General features: G+C 33.6%; 1 protein-coding gene across 14 annotated transcripts in view; it reads right to left on the bottom strand.

Moving 5' to 3' along the window:
• Positions 1-15,917, bottom strand: part of ADGRL3 (adhesion G protein-coupled receptor L3) — an 826,419-nt gene that overhangs the window by 202,696 nt on the left and 607,806 nt on the right. For all 14 annotated transcript variants that reach the window (XM_064484960.1, XM_064484967.1, XM_064484927.1 and 11 more), the window contains 2 exons: positions 4,457-4,640; positions 3,379-3,501 (listed from right to left, as the gene is read on the bottom strand). In XM_064484960.1, the coding sequence (XP_064341030.1) occupies positions 3,379-3,501; positions 4,457-4,640 (307 nt within the window). The remainder of the gene's footprint in view (positions 1-3,378; positions 3,502-4,456; positions 4,641-15,917) is intronic.

Below are 15,917 nucleotides of genomic sequence, written 5' to 3'. Positions count from 1 at the left end.
TGAGTGTGGGAGTATTCCCTCCTTTCAGTCTTCTGGAAGAGTCTGAGAAGGACTGGTATGAGTTCTTCTTTGTATGTTTGGTAGAATTCCCCAGTGAAGCCATCTGGTCCTGGACTTTTATTTGTAGAGAGGTTTTTTTTTATTACTATTTCGATTTCATTTCTAGTGATCTGTTTGTTCAAGTGGTCAGTTTCTTCTTGATTCAGTCTTAGTGGACTGTATGTTTCCAGAAACTTGTCCATCTCCTCTAGGTTATCCAGTTTGGTTCCATATAGTTTTTCATAATATTCTCGTATGATATTCTATATTTCTATTTTATTTGTTGTAATTTCTCCATTTTCCTTTCTTATTTTGCTAATTTGTGTTCTCTCTTTTTTCTTCTTTGTGAGTTTGGCCAGAGGTTTGTCGATTTTATTTACTTTTTCAAAAAAGCAGCTTTTGGTTTGACTGATATTTTCTATGGTTTTTTAAATCTCTATTTTATTTATTTCCTCCCTGATCTTTATAATTTCCTTCCTTCTGCTGCCTTTAGGGGTTTTTTGTTCTTCTTTTTCTAGTTCTTTTAGTTGATGGGTTAAATTGTTTATTTGAGATTGTCCTTCTTTTTTGAGGAAGGCCTGTATCGCTATAAACTTCCCTCTTAGCACTGCCTTTGCTGTGTCCCATAAATTTTGTGTGGTTGTGCTTTCATTTAAATTTGTCTCAAGGTATTTTTTAATTTCAGCTTTGATTTCCTCATTGACCCACTGGTTTTTTAATAGCATATTGTTCAATCTCCATGCTTTCCTTTTTTTCTCCTTTGTTTCTCTGTTGTTGATTTCTAGTTTCATGGCATTGTGGTCAGTAAAGATGCTTGTGATAATTTCTATCTTCTTAAAATTGTTGAGGTTTCTTTTGTGCCCAATTACATGATCAATCCTAGAAAATGTTCCATGTGCACTTGAAAAGAATGTATATCCTATTTTTGAGGGGTGTGATGCTCTGAAAATATCCACCAAATCTAATTTTTTTTTAGTTTCTCTGGTGCCTTATTTATTTTCTGTTTGTGGAAGATCTGTCTAGTGATGTTAATGCGGTGTTAAAATCTCCAACTATGATTGATTCCCATCAATATCCCCCTTTATCTCTGTTAGTAATTGTTTTATGTGTTTAGGTGCTCCTATATTGGGTGCATATATTATAATTTTATATAATGGTAAGTAAATAGATGCTATGAAGTAGCATTGGCATAAGATGGCTAATGGGAAAAGAGTGACTGGGAAAGAGAATCTACCTTTGGGGAGATAGGGAAAATCTTGCCTAAAGTTGAAAGATTTACACCGAGCAGTGAATGACAGAGAAGCTTCTATAAAAGAAATGTAAAAACTGCACTCCAGAAGAAAAAATATAAAATATCTATGGAGGAACACTTGTGTATTCAAGAAAGAGAATTAAGACTAAATTAGGGATCCCTTGTGTACTGTTGGTGAAAATATAATTGATGCAGCCATTATGGAAAACAGTAAGAGATTCTTCAAAAAATTTAAAATAGAACTACCATACGATCCAACAATTTATCTGGGCATTTATCTGAACCAAACAAAAACGCCAGCTGGAAAAAGATCTATGCACTCCCATGTCCATTGCAAAATTATTTACAATAGCTAAGAAATAGAAACAACCTAAGTATCCATCGATGGATGAATGGATAAAGAAAATGTTATACATATAATTACATACATAAATACAAATGGAAAGTGGAATATTATTCAGCCATAAAAAGGGAAATTTTGCCATTTGCTACAACATGGATGAACCTTGAGGACATTATGCTTAGTGAAATAAGTCAGACAGAGATAGACATTTATTGTATGATCTCACTTATATGTGGAATCTTAAAAACAAACAAACTAATACAGAAAACAGACTGCTGGTTGCTAGAGGCGAGGAATGGTGTAGGCAAAATGGGTTGAGAGGGTAAAATGGAAAAACTTCCATTGATAAAACACGTAAGTAATAGGGATGTAATGTATGGTGTGGTGAGTATAGTTAATTTTCTATTTCGACAGCTGATAAGTGAGTAGATCTTAAAAGCTCTCCTCATAAGAAAAAGAAATTGTAACTATGTGAGGTGATGGATGTTAACTAGACTTACTTTGGTGATCATTTCACAATACACACAAATATCAATTAATTATGCTGTACACCTGAAACTATATAATGTTTTATGTCAATTATGTATCAGTTTAAAAAATAAAGAATCAAGACTAGGCTCCCTGGATCACAGAGAAGATGTTAAAGACTGATGCGAAGTGAAGCAGATAAGGCAGGAGGGTAGGGGACCAGATAGCATGTGGAAGAACTGTTAAGCCATGTGATTTCATTGTAAGTGTAACTGAAGGGGAACTGGTCAAATTTATGTTTCAGGAAGAACCCTCTGTCAACTGGATATACTGTTTGGGGGCAAGAGTCAAAGAAGGGAAACCATCTAGGAAGCTACTGCAGGAATCTGATTTTGCTCTACAGAAAATCTTACTGTCTGCCTCAAAATTCAAATAAGCAACATAACAATAAGTTCAGTCTTATAAGATTTCCAACACTTGTGAAAAAAAAAACTTTGCTCTGCTGGCAACAAACATAATTGTTGTTTTTCTTGCCATTATTTAACGGGCTCTTCTTTTTTCCAGACTATTCACTTTGTAATATGAAACAACTGCTTTGAGTTGGTTGCTGCAACCTGAGGTCATCTTCCTATCACCTAACAGGTTAAAGGCTCTCACTTCCTTAGCAAAATACATGTTTTAAAAAAATTTAATATTAGGACTGAGACTTTATGAGATTATTTATTTAATTTTAATGATATTCAGTAAACATAACCTAGTACTAAGTTGACCTTTATCTGCCAATTCCATTCCCCAAAACCATCTCCTTACAGTTACATGTCCTATATACTTTGCAAAGGAAAAGCATAAAAACACCCTCTAAAAGAATAATGAATAATGTAAAAAACATACAATTTTAAAACTACAAGTAAAATTTCCATTAAAAATTTTAGAAACTATATCTGTCAACTCAGTGAGAGTTATTCTTTTTAAGGAAAAAAGTCAGAAATCTGGATTTTGTTGTTTATTAATTTCCCTCACATTTAAGTTTCTAGCATTTTTCTACAACTGAAAAGTGACAGAATAATTTCCAAACCTAACTGAGGATCCTGTAGAGCAAATATTGCAGTATTGTTGGTGCAGGAGATAAGAAAGGGGCGGGGGGAGGAGATGAAAGAGAATAGTGGAGTGAGAGGAGGAGAGCTTCTAGGTAGCAGATCTAAAATTCTAAGCCAAGACGCAAGGAATTCACAGCAAGTGCAATTTTATCAAGCTTAATAAATAAACGCTAACCTACCGTTTCGGCCATTTTGTTTCAGGGTATTTGCAGAAAGCTGGATAGTGCTTCCATGGCCCATGTTCTCTGGAAACTTTAGGTCTTCTAAGTTTCCTTCTGTGCTCAGCCTCGCAACTTCCAATTCTGTTAATGGAAGAGAGATAATCAGTGCTCATTGAGAAACATGCCAAAGTTAAGATAATCTAATTAATGAAATATTTCTGAACTCTAAACACTGGAATTAATGTTCCATCTGCAATACTTTATAATAGTTCAGCCTTTTATTTAGAGGGTTTTTTTTTTAGTATTTTAATTTTTTTAAATAAAGCAAATAAAAGCTATTAAAATCAGGTAAATAAGAATATAAAAATAACAATTATAAAGCCTAGAATTTAAAACTCAAGCTCAAATCCTTATAGTTTGTCACTGACTGCAAGTTTTCTTCCAAAATGTTATATTTATTTTATGAATTAAGTGAAAATCCTTTTATAATCTAGAGCTATACTATTATATCAATACTGATCTATCTTTAAATCTAATCAGTTTGAAATAGCTTTATAAAATCTTCTGAAATAAAACTGTCAGCTACATCCTTAGATACACTAAAAATATTTAGTCTTTATGAGCCAATAATACAATTACTAAAAATTGTTTTATCACCTTCACTTAAATGACTGAATTCTTTATAGTTTATAATTAAGAGACATTCTTATAATTGAAGTGATCCATGAGGATAAAATTTTAAATACTACTAAACATAAACATACATATATACACATAAAATACATATATATATTAAAAACTAAAAAATAAATAAATAAATGGACCTTACTGTAAGTGACCTCAGGCTAATATATCCAATATTGGAAAATCCTAAGAAGGATACATACATGATTATGAGGATACTTCTAAGCCAATGACAGGTGATAGCCCCCTAATTATAGAAAAATAATAACCTATCTCTGCTGAAACAAAGTATCAGTGCATAATATCTGGTCCACCATAGATGACACTTTTTTTCTTTTCCCTCTTCTGCTGTACAAGATGATACTTTTTTCTTGTACCTCTCTGGTCCTTCTGTATAACAAAGGCCACTTACGAATATTATCTGTGTTCTCCCTGACGATGTCAGTCTTCAAAAGGTTATCAGCCAGCACAAAAGCACTTTCCTCCACAGTGTCAAGCAACATGGTGGCTGCACGTAGTTGATCACTTGTAGTCAGGTCTCTCCACGCATTTGAGGCTTGTGGCTGGAGAAGGTTGTTAACTGTCTCAACCATTGCCTACAAGAGGATGAACAGAATGACAGAGGTCTCTAGTGAGCCCACAGAGCTGTCAGAAATCCAGGTGTACATGTTGCCCAGCAAGCAAGGATCAGCGGTGTGCATGAGTTCAGTATTGTCCCAGCCTCCCCTGTGACATGCTGCAGTGGAAGCATTCATTATTTTGTTCTGTAAAACCCTAGCTGAGACTTTGCAAGGCAATGGAAAAACCTGCTTCTGTTTTGAAGGACAACAAATAGAGCCATGTTTGCTTCTTAAAATCAACAGCAAAGGCTTCAATAAGACTATAATCACATAATTAAATGATTTGGCTAGGGAACCACTGGCAAGTAATTTAAACCAACACTTTTATCACATCACCACAAAAAATGATTTTTTATACCTCACCATAAAACTAGATGCTGAACACAGAAATCAGAAAGATGACTACAGACAGGATAATATAAGAATTTGTTGCTTATAGGTTGAGGACTCACTGAGCAAACCAATTTTTTTTTTAGCCAGCTAGCAAAATGTCAGAATGGGGAAAATATCAAGTTGGAACAACTGCCTGTTGGAACTAGCTACCTGTGGCCCTCAGGTGTTTTTCCTTAAAAAAAAAAAAAAATCAGCAGTAGGTACACTTACACGTAGGGATAAAGCATCACATTTCTCCTTGCATCATTCAAAAGAATCATCTCTCTAGTTACAATGTATATATTTCCTGTGGTTAACTTTATGCTCTAGGTTACAGGAAAAGACAGCTCTTCCAATAGGGTCTTCTTAAGGTTTCACTCAAACATACAGAATTGCAAAACAAAAAAACACAACTCCTGCAGTTTGAAAGTGATCATCCTTGAACCTGTTGATTATGAAATATGCACCTAATCCAGAAATAAAATAGAAGAAACAGCCAACACAGGGACTTTCTAGGCAGCACATAGGTGTTTTAAAACAGGACTCACATTACTGACACGTTGGCAGAGGAGCTGGGAGAGCCATTACACTGCAGTGTTTTCTTCTGGCTGGTGTTTTCATAGTAACCAAGTAACAACTGTTAAAAATTCAGCTTCATAATGAAACACCTTGGCTGCCAATTAACACCAGCTTCAAAAACTAATTTGCCTTTTGATAAAAGCTGTTTTTCTTGATATTTTTCCCAGCTATTCCAAGTTCTGGCCAAAATTCAACATCACTGGACTTTTCCATAAAATAGTCCTACTTGCAACTTGAGTACTTTGCATCATTTAAAAAAAAATTCTTTCATGAGTTTAATGACTGGGCATTTTCACATAGGATGCTTAGCTCTGTCATTTGTTCTGGGTTTAAAGCATGACCTAGAAGCCAGACAAAAGCATTTCTGGATCACAACAATATAATCTGCTTTCCAGGAAGTTCTCCATAGGGGTAATGCCAACAGGATATGCCAAAAAAAGAAGTGCCAGATAGAAAAAGAAAAAAATAAAAAAAAGTTTAGGTATTTTCCAAAGCCAAACAGAGAACACAGACCTCTTGACTGCAAAGAACTGTTCTTTCTGGGATTAGATGATCCTCTGAATTCATTAGAAATGCTCTGAAAATCCCATATGCAACAGAAATTATGCCTGTTCTTTAAGGAGCAGCCTTTTAACATTAGTGAATAATCTTCCACTGATTAATTTAAATCTTACCTCTGGGAAAATTTATTGGGGATAATGCAATATTTCTGTTCTGCCCTTTATTGCTTTTAATTTCTTTAAAAATGCAAAAGGAGAAAAAAAGAAAAGAAAAAAGAGAAAGAAGTAACTATGGTCAACTCTGAGAATGTTGTAAATAGGAAGCTATGTACAACAGTCTGCTTTAGCTAAAATACAGTGTCATTAAGTTGACAGCACATAAATCAAATACACCCATTATTATCTTAGTTTTGCAACTGAAAATGTATAAGATGAAATTTTTTTTCATAGTTATACTTTTTGAGTACATTTTAACAACTACATCTTCCCAAATTAGACAGTCTTTAGAGAAGTTTTCTATTAAAGCCCAAATAGGGGTAGGGATAAATTAGGAGTTTGGGATTAATAGATACAAACTACTATGTACAAAATAGATAAACAACAAAGTTGTATATCACAGAGAACTATATTCAGTATCATGTAATAAACTATAATGTAAAAACTATGAAAAAGAATACATATATATGTACAACTGAATCTCTTTGCTGTACACCAGAAACTAAGACAACATTGCAAATCAACTATACTTAAAAAAAAAAAAAAAAAAAAAAAAAGTCCAAATGATTTCCAAGTTAACTGCCGAAACCACAGACTTAAATTTTGGCCCTAAAACCTGGGTGGGTTAAGACACAAATCTAATATTTATTTATTCTTAAAACAGCACCTGTTATGATTGCCTAAGTATAAATGAAAGGAGATGTCAACACAAGCAGTGAGAGACAGAATTCTCTAGGCTAAAATTAGTGTGGGGTTTGCAACTACATCTGCTGAGTTTGTAACTGGATTCTGCTGCTTTCCTAGTTGTGTGCTTTTGGGCAAGTTACTTCTTTGTATTCATCTGTAAATTGGAGATGATAATATAATCATTTCATAAGGTTGCTTGGCTCATAAGAAGTGCTTAAGGTGCAATCTTGTCTTTATTTTCACTGGATATCAAAGTCCAGTGTGGGAAGAAGAGAGGTCTTCATTGAATGGAGCACAAGTCATACCTGACAATTGCAAAATACTCACACTGAAGTGAGATCTGGAAAGAATAACTCTTCGGGAATGCAATCTTCATATATAGACCTGTTACATAACTAAACTACTATTGATGAATGAGAGAAACAGGTATTAAATAGTTCGTAATGTGTTTTCTAGACGCTGGAACTAACCAGTTTTCTACTAGCAAGACAGCACAATTAGGTCCATCATAACAGCTTTAAAATTAATATAATTTGTGTAAGCCTTCCAAAGATTGTTATGTCCCTGTTACCAGTTCAGTGAAGGCCAATAAAATAGTCACAATTCTTCAACGGTAAAAGAATATCTATATTTCATTTTCCCTATACATTTATGACTATACATTTTACGTATAAATGATGACATGTGGTAATAAAGTTTTTTGGGTTTTTTTGGTCAAACTAGTTATTTGCATTTCTTTTGTTAGTTCAACAACATCTCTTTAAAAACAGGTTGATTTTCATTTTATTTGATTACAAAGAAATGAGCTTAACTATACTTAGAACCAAAGTTGACAGGAAATGTACAATGGATTAAAGTGAGGTACTGGGACATCATTTTAATGTCCAACAGCTCTCACAGATTTCTCTTTTCTGCTATAAATCCTTTTTCTGACCTAAAACTTATTTTCTAAAGTTGAAAGAAAATAAGATCGGTCCTGAATTCATCTTAAAAAAATTGTATTCTCACCACAATGCCTCAATCCAGGAAGGAAAGACAAAAACAAAAACAAAACATCTAATGGTTTTAACATGTATAAACTGAAATAATGTAAAATTTTGAGAGTTAATTTAATCAACAATATCGTCACCAGAAACTAAATGTTAATTTGCTCCATTATCGTTTTTAAAATGCTAGAAACTTGAATAGGAGATGGGCCCTGGAATTCATATTCTAGTTCTGCCACTAAATTTAAGTGTACCTTTGGACAAACTGGCGTTTTGAAACCAATCAACAAAGGGTGAACTACAGAAGAAAATAAATTGCATCATGTTTCAATTCAAGGGTAGTAAGGGCCATTCTACTATTAGATATTACTCTTCTCATTTTACAGTTTACAATTTACAGACTAGATTCTAAAGTAACTTTCAACTTTCTAAAAATCAAATATAAGTTAGGAAGTGTGAAAAATCACTTAGATTCATACCAGGATTAGGGACATACCATAACCTTCTGAACATATATTTGCATTACACAATATTATTGGACTTCTTATTGTTAAATTCAGATTTGAAGCATATTCATTCGACTAATTTTACTCAGAGCATATACTTTGGACTATGTGTGTTGAAACATGTTATAAACTGTACAATCACACTTTGTATGTTTCAAAAGGGAAGAGTTAGTTATTTGTTAAAACTACTGTGAAAAATTTTGGAGAAAACCAGCTATATATCCTTCCAATAACAACTTCTGTCATTCTTCCAGGAGAATGTATTTATGAAATAGCTAGGATTCCTTAGCAAGAATACATAAATGGATCAATGGTGAGAAACATATCAATGGCACATCTCACCCAGGTGAGCAGTAAATCTTAAACTAAGTAAGCAGAATCACCGGGAATCTTTTTGGCAAGCTTTTTAACCAGGATCTCATTCCGGTTTTAGTTCAGGATCTACTGCTCAATCCATTATCAGCTTTTCCAGGGAGAAAATCCATTATCTGTTTTGTTCTCTTTGTATTAGCTATCATTATATAAGGTATCTCTCAGATATTTATTTACCTACATGACTATTACAGAGCTCTCACTCAAGAAAAGGTAAGCTTCATGAGGGTGATGACTCTGTCTCATTTGTAAGTGCCAAAAACTCTGCTTAGTGTTCAACAACTCTTTGCTGAATGATTGACATCCAGTGAAGATTCACACTTAAGTGAATTTTCTCCATTTTCACACCAGCAGAAAAAAATTTTTCTATGAAAAAAACTTATTAACCAGTCAATATTATCTAAATCATTATCATTTCAGAGATTCACTGTCACAATGGGCTCCCATTTTAGCACTTAGTTACTTTTAAGAGAGTTATCTGTATTTGGGTCTGGCTTTCTCACTAGATTATGATTTTCTCAGGGGAGAGATCATGCTCATTTTTGTTTTTCCAGGGTAAATTTTAGTGTCTTGAGACATTTTGGGTACTCAGTAAACGCTCATTAAGCAAAAATAACCTACTTTTACTATCAAATCATGAATACAATAGGGAACTGAAAACATCTTCTTCTATACCTCAATAAAAAAAAAATTTAAAAAAAATCTTTAAGTTCTATAACTTTTTGCCTTATCTCCCAAGAAGTCTTCTGAGTGCTCAGATATTACCATGGTTTGGAAGGAAGGCAGGGTGAATAATAGGGACTTAGGGAGGAAAGTAGAACCACAGGCTACTGTAGTTTGTAGTGAATGCAGACCACTATGAATGAAAACTATATTCTACAAAAACCTTTCTAAAATGTTTTCAAATGTGCCAAAGTGCACTTTCAATGTAACTCAATGAGGTTTTATTAAATACGTATGATATGCAAAGAACTAGGGAAGTTACTGTTGGGTGAGGCTGAGGAAAAGAAGGAAACATGGAGTATTCTCTCAGTTCGCCTACACTCCAAAACAGAAGGTAAGCATGTCACATGGGACAAAAGATAATGCATTCTAGCTAAGGAGGATCAAGAAAAGATCCCAGAAGGTGTTTGGATTTGAGTTGGACACTAAAAGATGAATAAACTTTCTTTAACTATGATAAGGAAATTTGAGGCTGAGGGACATAATAAGGAAGTTGATGATAAAAAAAAAGGTACTAAGGCAGGTGTTAGGCTGGGGTGAGAACAATGTATGATGCATGAAAATATAATTTATAAGATGAATATAACAAAAGAAATGGTAAGCAGAAGTCAGATCTTAGAAGGTCTTCAGTATGATAGAAGTTTAGGCTTTATTGTTTAGAAAATGTACAGCCATTAGAGATATCTAAGCAAAGCAGTTACATGTTTAGGTCTTAAGTTCTTAAATTCTTAAGTTCATTCATTATTTTTTAAAGTCTTTTGTTACAATAATGCAAAAAATTATAAATATGTAAATTATCATTAGGTAGAACCATTAGAAAGTTAAGAGCAATTATTTCCTATTAGAAGATAAATTTAAACTAGTAAATTGCTGATATCCTTTTGAAAAACTGCCTAGTAATATAAACTTTTATTTTACTTTTTATTTTCACATCTTTGTTTTTTGATATATTCTCCTGAATGCAGTATCTCTTTATCAATATATACATTATTGTTTTACTTTTACTGTATTATATTTACAGTTATGTTTAAATATATTTCTTCATATATAAATTTCAAGACATGCAGAAAAATAGAAATAAGTCTTTAGGTCTTCTCTGCTCCCAGCTCTTGCTTTCTGACTATATTTTTACATATAAATATAGTTTATATTGATTTGTAATTTGAAAAAATAAAAACAGCTTTTCTTTAATTCTTCATTTTTGACTTCTTGATAGGAAGTTTATCAGTTGAGAATAAAATAAAGCAAACATTTAAAATCATTACTGAATAGGGCACATTGTACTACAATCTATGTTTAGACATTGATTCAAATCAAAATTTTAAAGGTTAAATGTTAGAAAGGTCTTCAGAACAGTTTTAAACTTGCAGGTTTTTTATTAGAAGTCAAGTTGAGTGACTGATATTTACACACCTGATCAATAAACCTAAGGTTCTTTTTATAATCACTGTCATTTCATACTAAACATATGAAAACCACTAATCTCTGAACTCTTTTATATTATAGTAAAGTGTTGGCATTTTCAAGTCTTAATTAAAATTAGATTGTATGACACAGCTAACCTATAATATAATAATAAGAATCTTTAATAGAAAAAAACAAGATGAAACTCTCTGCCCCTTCAAGAGACCTCTTATTGTTTAAAAATGTATTGTTTTTAGCAAACTGTATTTGACTGTATTAATTTTTAAAACCCATTTAGAATTAAGTAATTGAATGCTATCAAATAAATCTATATTGTTTTACAGGAATTAGGTGGAACTATAAACTTAATCTTCTTGCTAACTCTACATGCATTCAACAATTAATAATTAAGTACCTTCAACTAGGATACTGCAAGAGAGAGATTCTCCTTTCCCTCAAAGTTATGACAATATATTGAGGCCAGACAAATAACTAAACAAGTAATTAAAATACAATATGACAAGCATTATAATAATGGAAACACAGGATTCAAGTTTGGTGTTTTGAAAGGCTCTATGAAGTAGAATTTCAAGCTTAAATACAACATAGACCAAAAAGGCAAGGAGTAGAGCTTGTGCTTATATGTACAGAGGTGAAAAGAGAACAGGCATCTAAAAGGAACTGAAAACAATTCCTTATAGCAGAGCAGAGTGCAAAGGGTTCAGTGGCAAGATAAGCAAATGAAAGCTAGTTTTCAGAGGCTTGCAAACCTGAAAACATTTGCAATTCTTCCAAAAGGTGACAAGAAGTCACTGAAAAATTTAAAGTAGGGGAGTGATATAAATCATAATGGTTAATATTTATTGAATATGTCCCAGACTGTCATCTGAAAGCTTTATATGCATTAACTCCTTTGATTTTGACAATAACCTAATGAGGTAGAAATAGTTATTTTCATCTTGTGGTGAGAAAATCGAGACTCAGAGAAGTTAAATAACTTGCTAAAAGGCTTATTAGCTTACAGGGCAAAATCAGGGCTCAAATCCATGCATTCTGACTGGGGATGGAGGAAAATAAGATTCCAAAGATATTTAAAATTATTTGTTGATTAATTAAAGTCAGTTGATAAGGGAAATAAAGAGGTTGAAATGCACAGAATTTGGGGGTAGAAAATGAGGTGGTACTCACTTAAAATGGTAATAAAGGAAGAGGAGCAAATTTTTGTTCATTAAAAGCTGGAGGATGTAAGTACATGTGTCGGGGGGAACATGATGAATTCAGTTTTGCCGATTTTGAATGCAAAGTACTTAAATGGCATTAATTTAAGAAGTCTAGAGAATCCTTGTAGGGGAGGAAAATAACCACCTACTACCCTGTTAGGTTCTGTGACTAGACCTGAGAATTAAACTGACATAAGATAAAGTAACAGGAGAAAAGCATACACATTTTATTTAATATTTTTATGTGCACAAGGGAACCATCTTAAAAAAATTAAAAGAAGACCCGAAGAAGCAGTTAGGACTGAGAGTTTATATGCTTTTTTAAACAAAGAAGGATAAATTTGTGATGAAGTGACAAGACAAAGGAAAAGGGTTTAAACTACTAAGAGCAGTACATTACAGGAAAGTGACTAGGAAACATGTGGGGGAAACCAGCGGAAAATAAGGGTTATTTTAGTACATTTGTTTGCACAGATTCATTTTGGCATTGACTTATACTCTGGTGATAAGAATGTTCTTCTCTTCCTGTCACACGGGAAATTTTCTGATTTGCTCTCAGGTAGATCTCAGGTAGAGATCAGAAAGCCCCTCCTCATCTGCTGTTTCTCAATTGGCTTCAGCTCAAAATAATCAATGTGCCAAAGTGGCAGATTTTGGGATGGCATGTCTTAATCTCTTCAGTCCGCAGTTTCCCCAAATATCTGCTCTTGGCATATAGGTTTAGGCATCATAAACTCAAGTAGCTCACTGAGTATGTCTGATATTAACCAGATAATCTGAGTAGAGGGAGAAGAAATGATGGTGCAGAAACATTAACGAGAGAAGAGAAAATGGAGAAAGAATAGTTCGACAACTGAGACTAAGAAGGGGTAAGTAGCCAGAAGAGTGTGGTATCACAGAGGTCAAGGGAAGGGGGTTTCCATCAATTTCAAAATGAACTTGATCCTAAAAGTATCCAAAAAGCCCTTTCTGAAATAATAATAACTCCAGCTCTTTTTTTTCCTGGGTAACTAGTAGAATGGTGGTACAATAAAAGAGAAACGCTAGGGAGAAGCTGCTCAGCAGCATCGGCAGTAGTGAGAATAGAGTAACAGAATTTCTCAATGAGTAAAGCAGTTGGTTAAGGTTTTTTGAGAATCACCTACATAAAGGTGATAGCTGAAGCTGTAAGAATGGATATCAGAGGAAAACTAAATTTGCAACCAAAATAATCTTGCAAAAATATGTCACGGCCTTAGTTTAAGTTCTTTAATGACATTCAGGATTCACTCCTTTCCACAGCCTTCCTGCCCCCTGTATTCTCCTTAAACCTATTTCTTCAGGAATATTGGCCTTCTTTCTATTTCCAGAACTCTGCAGCCTCACTTGGCCATGATCTGGGTGACCTCTGGTCCTGGAGTGCTTTTCCTCCAGATAGGCATGTGGCTGATCTCACACTGCCAGGGGTCAGTTTTATAGTCATCTCCTTAGAAAGTCTTCCCTGATACACACAATCTAAAGTAACTAAGCAGTCACTTTTATCCACATGATTGTTCTAATTCTCTGCATAGTACTTCTGCCATTATCTTATCACTTTGATTGATTTACTGTGCATGTCCTTCCCAGACTCCAGTCTGCTAAACTAGGATGTGAGCTCTATAAGCTTAGTAATCCTGTCCGTCTTTACCCCTGGATCCCTGCACCTGGAACAGTGCCTGAGGCACAAAAGCTCGACAAATACGTCTGAGTGAGTGTGAATGAATAAGTCTATACTATTCTTAAACTATATAGGCTAATTATTTTGAGTGGAAAATATATTTTCTGACTCTAAAAGGGACAATCTCATAGGAAAGTCTGAAAAACTGTCAGCCTGCAGGGGCTTAAGGAGACATGATGATTAAACGCAGTGTCATATCCTGATAAGATCCTGAAACAGGAAAAAGACATAGGTAAAAACTTAGCAAATCTGAACAACCTACATACTTTAGTTAATGATAACATGTCAGTATTAGTTCATTATTATAATTGATGTATCATATTAATGCAAGATAGTAATAATAATGATGGAAACTGTGTGTGTAGGGTGGAGATATGGGAATTCGGTAATATCTGACCAACTTTTCTGTACATCTAAAACTGGTCTGGAAAATAATGCCTACTAGTTAAAAAAAAAAGTATATGCTTGTGAACAATTGAAAAATACAGAAGTATATAAATTAAAACTGGGAAGTCTATTTATGGAATGACATCGATATTATCCCAAAATAATCTCTTTGACAGTTAGCTGTGAACCTCTGCAGACTTGTAAATATTTACACCTACGCAAATAAATGTGATCACTATAATAATGATATCTGTTTGATTTTGCTTGCTTTTTTTTTTTTTTACTTGATACTGTATTATACTCATCTTTCTAAGTCAATGTAAGGTCTATCTCATTCTTTCTGTGACTAAAGAGTATTCCACTATTTGGTGTAGCATTTTATTAAACCAGTTTTCTAGTGATGAAATTCAGTTGTTTTGTTGATATAAACCATGACACAAGTCTACCTTGTGATCATCTCTACGTGTCTGTTCTTTTCAGTGGTGGAACGCTGCCACATTGTGCCACAGCTACTCCCAAAGTCCTACTGTAGGCAAAGAGAACACCACTGTTTTGTGATTGTATGACAAGAGTTACAAAGAAACATTATACAAATGTGGATGTGAGTACAAATAGTCTTTTCTGGCAGAATATTTAAAAGGCTGATAACAGAAGTTGCTTTGAGGAAGGCAGATTTGAATGACTGGGACAGAGGCACGGGAGAGGCAGGGTAGCTTGCACCACACAACTCCAAGGGGTCACAATGTCAGTGATACAACCAGGCATTAGCAATGCAGTGGCCCCATTAGGAGAACACATATTTATTATTCTACTTTTTGAATTTTAAACCATATGCCTATATTAGCTATTCAAAAAATTACTTAACGAGAAGAAAATGCCATCAGAAAATAATTTGAAATAACCTTTTTTTCTTTTAACTAAAATGATTGCCTTCAGACTATAATAAAACAATCAAAATAGTATTTTAATTTCTATTTAGTTTAAAAATAACCACAGGTATTGCCATGAATCTATGGTAGGTTATTACGTCAAAACTAGATGAAAATATCAATACATATATTAAATTAGAAAAAAGTATTTTTGGTTGCATCTAAGAATATTAATTGCCCAATAATTCTCTTCTTTTAGATGTAGAATCGTTGATCACTATGCCCACCTGCAAAGCTATACCTATTAATAAAGCATTGAGCTATGCAAAACTGAGTAGCTCAAAGGATATGGTCAGAAGTATGGGATATGGTCAGTTGTAGTTGGGTAAGACTTTCAGGAAGTTCTAACAGAGATGAACATTTTAGTTACTTGCCTTTCTTCCTTCTATATAAAGATTAGCATAAAGTGACGATTGGAACCAAAATAACTCTCTTATCATTTTGAAAGCCCATGTGCTAAAGATAATAGAGCAGAAAAACATATGAAGACTTGGTCTCTGATTTGGAGTTTTCATGATAATCCTGGACTGCCTCCCCCGCATTTCCTTTTTATTTTTGAAAATAAAGCCTTGGTTTAAGTTACCATAGTTAAGTTTCTGTTACTACCAGATGAACAAAATTTATACATTAGGTAAGGGAAAATATCAAAATTATAACTCTGTTTGGAACAGTATTA

This window comes from Camelus dromedarius, chromosome 1 (genome assembly GCF_036321535.1).
Source record: "Camelus dromedarius isolate mCamDro1 chromosome 1, mCamDro1.pat, whole genome shotgun sequence".
Lineage (NCBI taxonomy): Eukaryota > Metazoa > Chordata > Mammalia > Artiodactyla > Camelidae > Camelus > Camelus dromedarius.
Note: the sequence above shows the minus strand (reverse complement) of the source record. Positions and strands in the feature narration are given on the sequence as shown.